The sequence below is a fragment of the Thamnophis elegans genome, chromosome 14 (genome assembly GCF_009769535.1).
Source record: "Thamnophis elegans isolate rThaEle1 chromosome 14, rThaEle1.pri, whole genome shotgun sequence".
In the NCBI taxonomy this organism is placed as follows: domain Eukaryota; kingdom Metazoa; phylum Chordata; class Lepidosauria; order Squamata; family Colubridae; genus Thamnophis; species Thamnophis elegans.
In genome coordinates this window covers 41,235,567-41,241,566 of record NC_045554.1, presented here as the reverse complement: position 1 = coordinate 41,241,566, position 6,000 = coordinate 41,235,567, and the positions used below count along the sequence as shown (strand labels likewise).

At 42.3% G+C, this 6,000-nt stretch overlaps 1 protein-coding gene across 2 annotated transcripts in view; it reads right to left on the bottom strand.

Moving 5' to 3' along the window:
* Positions 1-486: 486 nt before the first annotated feature.
* Positions 487-6,000, bottom strand: part of PHKB (phosphorylase kinase regulatory subunit beta) — a 114,170-nt gene continuing 108,656 nt past the window's right edge. For both annotated transcript variants that reach the window (XM_032230842.1, XM_032230843.1), the window contains 2 exons: positions 4,413-4,553; positions 487-1,245 (listed from right to left, as the gene is read on the bottom strand). In XM_032230842.1, the coding sequence (XP_032086733.1) occupies positions 1,108-1,245; positions 4,413-4,553 (279 nt within the window). In that variant the 3' untranslated portion in view covers positions 487-1,107. The remainder of the gene's footprint in view (positions 1,246-4,412; positions 4,554-6,000) is intronic.

Here is a 6,000-nt window from a genome sequence, read left to right as displayed (position 1 = left end):
CGTGGCATACTGCAAAATCTCCATTCCCACCTTATTCCAGCGGAAGGATACTGCAAAATCTCCATTCCCACCCCACTCTGGGGCCAGCCAGTGGTAGCATTTGCCGGTTCTCCGGACTACTCAAAATTTCTGCTACCGGTTCTCCGGACTACTCAAAATTTCTGCTACCGGTTCTCCTGACTACTCAAAATTTCTGCTACCGGTTCTCCTGACTACTCAAAATTTCTGCTACCGGTTCTCCGGACTACTCAAAATTTCTGCTACCGGTTCTCCGGACTACTCAAAATTTCTGCTACCGGTTCTCCGGACTACTCAAAATTTCCGCTACCAGTTCTCCAGAACACATCAGAACATGCTGGATTTCACCCCTGGGGCAGCTTCTATGCTAGGTTGAAGGAGAGATCAAGAATTTTTTTTTAAACAATCCCCATTTGCTTCCAATTTTCAATTTGAGAACGCAGAAACCCATTACAGGCAAATCTGAAAGAGTATTCAGTACAGAGATTTAATTTTATTTTTTAAGCTTTGTCGGTGTCCTCAAATCCAAAGAGCCCTATTTCTTGGGTGTCCAGAAATCCTCCAGCTTCACAGATTGGAGGAATCGTTGATATTTTTTTAAAAAGAAACCCTGATATCTTTACCGTATTCAATCTTCATTGACATCAGGAGAAAAGGGGGAGCGGGATGATTAAAGTTACATTAATTCATGATTGGATGACTAAATATAAAGCTGCAATTCACCTTAAGTGAGGCTCAGACTGTCAACGCGAGCTTAGTTAAAGCTTCTAAATAGCTGTCATTCCCAAGCAGCGTAGGTATGGCGTAGGTATCAGGCATTTACTCAGCCAACAAGAAGCCGCGATGGTGAGGTGGGTATCCCTGGCTGCCACCTAGGAGCTGTGCGGGGAATATGTTCCTTAATTAAATATGCTTTTTCCGTTAACATGAAACCAAGTGGACAGATAGTTGCTCTAAGCTATGGAGCTCCTCCTAATGACTATGCATCACAGTATTCAAACAGTGGCGAGAAATGAAGCTTCATATGGCAAGAGGTAGAAACCCATGAAGGGCATCTGCCTGGTTCCACATCTCCTTCTCCAACTGCTTTTAGCTAATGGAACAAGGATCTTCTGCGGCAGACTTCACTTCGCCGTCCAGCAATAAATTCATCACAGCTTTAGTCAAATAACTGCACGTCCCTCTTGTTCCCAGCGGAGGTGTGTTGTAAAAAGAAGTCATCTCGTCCTGCACAAATAGACAAGAGTCACAACTGTTGGATGGAGAATTTCAGGCTTAAGTAATAACGAGGGGAAACATGCAGATGGCACCTACGGCCGGCAAGGCTAGCAAAAATGTTTTAAAAATAGGTCTAGCAGATGTTGGAAGTGTGATTTTAAAAAATGGGCACATGTAAAATCACCTGTGGTGGACGTGCCCAAAAGCAAGAAAAATAAAATGTGGACGAAAGTGCACACTTGGTTAGAAAAAATGTTAAAGCAGCATATAGATTATACACCAGAATTAATTTTGTTAGGCATAATACCAGAAACATTTGTGATGAAGGGGATGTATATTTGACATTGCATGTTTTATAAGTGGCAAGAACTGTATTAGCACAACGTTGGAATAGGGAGGAAACACCTAGGGAAGACGATATAATGAAAAAGAAATATTGGACTGTTCAGAAATGGACAGATTAACAATGAAGATGAAAGAAAAAGAAGAATATTTTCAGAATACTGCAGAACGTGGGACTTTTTTTCTCGATGATAAAACAAGATAAAAGAGGTAGAAATTAGGAACGTAATAAATATTACTATGTAAACAAATTGACCTAGACAGTACTCTGTTCATTAAGCACATATTGTATGTAAAGAGAAAATAAATTACACACACACACACAATATATATAGCAATAGCAGTTAGACTTATATACCGCTTCATAGGGCTTTCAGCCCTCTCTAAGCGGTTTACAGAGTCAGCATATTGCCCCCACAGTCTGGGTCCTCATTTTACCCACCTCGGAAGGATGGAAGGCTGAGTCAACCTTGAGACAGTGAGATTTGAACTGCCGAACTGCAGCTTAGCAGTCAGCTAAAGTGGTTTGCAGTACTGCACTCTAACCACTGCGCTATATCTATATCTATATCTATCTATCTATCTATCTATCTATCTATCTATCTATCTATCTATCTATCTATCTATCTATCTATATCTATATCTATCTATCTATCTATCTATCTATCTATCATCTATCATATATATATATATATATATATATATAGCTAGCTGATGAGAGCTAAATAGCTTGAAATAGATCTACACTAGTCTCCATTTCTTTATCAGCAAAAATGTAATATAGCCCTCCACGTTCTCCATCTTAAATACTTTTAAATATATATTTTGGATTTCGAGCAAAGAAGAAGGGGGTGGGGGGATATGGGGCACCCTGAGAAACACAGGAAGGAAGATGTGTATAATAAGAGCAACCATTACAGAACAGGAACAGAAACAAAAAAAAAATATCTGCAGGCATTTCCGGAAAGATCTGTGATGAATTCAAGGGAAAACGATGGTCCCAAACACAATGAGTCACAGATTTTATGTTGCTGTAAAGAACAGCTTTAGCCTAGCAAGGCAACAATTCATCATCCTCTAGGCCACCAATGAGTCATGCTGTCGCTGGGGCTGGGAAGAGCTTGTCAACTGCAATTTGTGTTTGGTGCAGAGCAATTCTCCCACCGCAAGGGCAAATGCTATTGTGTCTGCACCTGCTCTACAATGACAACACAACCTCCCCCTTGGGCCGGCTGAAGCATCCTTGGCTTTCTGGGGTGCCAATGGTAGGGTAAAAATTCTCCTAAAATGGGGAGGAGGAGGAGGAGGAGGAGGAGGAGGAGGAGGAGGAGGAGGAGGAGGAGGAGGAGGAGGAAAGCCATGGAGCAGAGGAAAGAAAGGGAGGAAGGAAGGAGTAGACAAGCAGAGATGGAAGATGACACCAAGCAGGGCAAACAAACAGCACCCCAAGGACTACACAGCTCCATCAGAGATTTTTCACCCCAGTGTATAGAGGAGATACTCAGACGCAGCTCTCTTTTGGGCAAAAGAGTGTGAGAGATCTTCCCATCATGTTAGGACAGAGCTCTACAGGAAGACAACAGTAGGATGAGCTGACTTTGGGGGTTGTGCAATCTGAGAACTAACACACAGGGTAAATACATTTAGGAGAAACTGTCCATCAAGGACATTTGCAACTAAGACTCTTGGCTGTCTTCGTTGGCTTTGGGCAACTGGAAAGGGAATTTTTGTGGCAAGGTTTGGGCTGGGGCAGAGGTAGGGTCCAGATGAGATTCTTAAACGAGGGATGTCTATGGCCATTTGGCAATGGTTGCCTTCTTGTGTGTGTGTGTGTGTGTATGTGTGTGTGTGTGAGCACAAAAATGCCAAAAGTTTCATTCTGGATGAATTCTGCCAACCCCTCTACAAAAAAATGGAATGGGGAGAACATTTCAGTGACCAAGGGCTGCACAGAGATCTATAATCAAGAACAAGGAGCTGCCAATACATTTGAGTGTTGTGGCCCGCCAGTGGCCAGCGGAGCTGGTGGCAGACTCAGGCAGTGAGGAGGTTGGGGAGGAACATGGGCCAGTCCTGGAGTCTGGGGAAGGCCTGAAACGTTCTCTGCGTCGGAAGCAAAGATGGGGCCAGGGTCTTCTGACAGTTATCAGCTGCCTTCAGAGTCAGACATCAGTGAGGCAGAAGAACAGCTGGAGCCTGTTCCCAGTGTGTGCATGCCAGGAGACGGGAACAGCTACTGAAGAAGAGTCAATGGGAGTAAAGCCACAGGTGGACAGTGAATGGCCCCTCCTATTGGGAATAAAGAGGAGCTACAGGGGAGGGGAGTTTGCAGGAGACAAGTAGTTCAATTCATTAGGGTGAAGATTTGTTCGTGACTCTCAGAAACTCCTTGCCAAATATTTTCTTGTACAGCACTGCATTTGGAAGATATCGACCTGGCAGCTCTCCAAGCCTGATAAGGTCTGTGGTTGTCAATTCACCCTTGAAAGACGGTTTGTCAGGACTTTGCTGGATGTGAATGAGAGGAATTCACATTAGCTTAATAAAAAGGGGTTTGTCTGCTGCATGATTTTGTGAAGCTTAGGTCAAAACATTGAGCTCCTTGTACTGCAAGAAACCAAATTCCCATGAGCAACCAGGTAAATAAGTGAAGTTGTTTAGAATTCTAGCTAACCTTTTCTGTTCACTAGAAGAAAATATGGAAGGCTTCACAATACTGATTTTTTTAAAAAAAAAAATCAAAGCAACATTTTCATTTGCATCAACCAGAAAGACAAAGCGAGACAGCGAGAGACCATGCAAAGCACAAATTTGAGGATAAGGAGGATACTGACTTGTTTTTCAACGCCTTTGAATTGTTTCTGATCTTTCTGGAACTGATTAAACGATTCTTTCATCAGTTTATCCAAGTCCACTTTGTCCTGAAACTCTAATTCAGGGTTCCTTTCCAGAATCACAGAGACGACCATCAACAACTGGAATTGGATGGTGAGGATGTATGGAGGGAAAAGAGAGAAGAAAAATTTCAGACACACCATGCAGCAAACTGAGAAAAGGTACACGACAACTAGCTGTTGTGTTTTGCTGGTCCATTCAGATGGTGAACGTTTTAAATCCTAGGGCTGGGTGCAATAAATACAATTTCTCAAAAATGAAAGCGCCCATGTTAGAAGATTGCAATGGGGCTGACACACAGTGCAAAACAAGGGGGGGGGGCGTGCTTTTGTTCTCTGTCTGCCGTAGGCCAGGTTCAACTAGTCTTTGGACTAAGAGTGGGTTTAGGAAAAATTTCTTCACATGAATCCTTGTTCAAAGGTTCTGTTCAGGAATCTCATCTATGTGAATCTCTTACTTACAATGATTCATGCAGATGGATTCCTCTTCTGACACTGGTACATTGTGGGTAGGACAATTATAAATATATGATATCAGGGATAGAACTAAAAACATGCTGTGGTTCTACTGATTTTGCGTAACCTCTGATTCATGTCATGTCTGTAAGCCCCAGTTGAAATGGAAATAAACAGAGGCACAGATAATGTTAGAACTAGTAGTGGTTTGAAATCAGGGGTGGGATTCAGCTGGTTCAAACCGGTTCCGGTGAAGCAGAAGCTCAGCGAACCGGTTGTTACATCGATTGAATCCCACTGTTTGAAATAAGATGGCAACAGAGCTAAGCTAGTCAGTTCTCTCTTTCCATGTTCACGCCTTCTTTTTTCTCTCTTAATTTCCCCGATTTAAACTTTTCTACAAAAATGAAGAAACTGTACACAATGTGAGTTCTGGTTCTTCCTTAGACGTGAAACCAGCTGGGTGACTCAAAGAATGTTTCTCAAGCCTGAAGTGGAAGTTGGAAAAAAAAAAATCCCGAAAGAAGGGATTTCCAACAACGTTTGCCAAGAGAACTGGCATGGATCTACCCATGGAATCACCCAGGGGTCAAAATAATCTTAAGAATCATAACAACGACGGAGAGATTGACTTTGTGTAGCTATGTTGGCTTTGGGAGATCTGCTAATATTTTTTCCTGGCAAAGATGTTGGTAGGATAGAGGGTTGAATCTCCTATAGAGATTTGAGAAATTAACATTTGCTTGAAATGTTGTTTACTGCTCAAGTAGTTACATGTTCTTTCTTTTCTTTTTTTAAAGGAATGAGCAGATAAAGCGTTTAATTAATACTCAGCATCAGAGGTGGGTTCCTACCAGTTCGCACCAGTTCGGTAGAACCGGTTCGTCAAATCTACCGAACCGGTTAGAAGAGGATCCACCAGTGGACCCGGAAAGCAGGCCACACCTACAGAAGAGGTTCCAAAAAATTTTGAAACCCACCACTGACACACACACACACACACACAAACATACTCACACAGAGAGAGAAAGAGAAAGAAAGGAAGAAATAAAAAAATAAAAAAGAAAGAAAA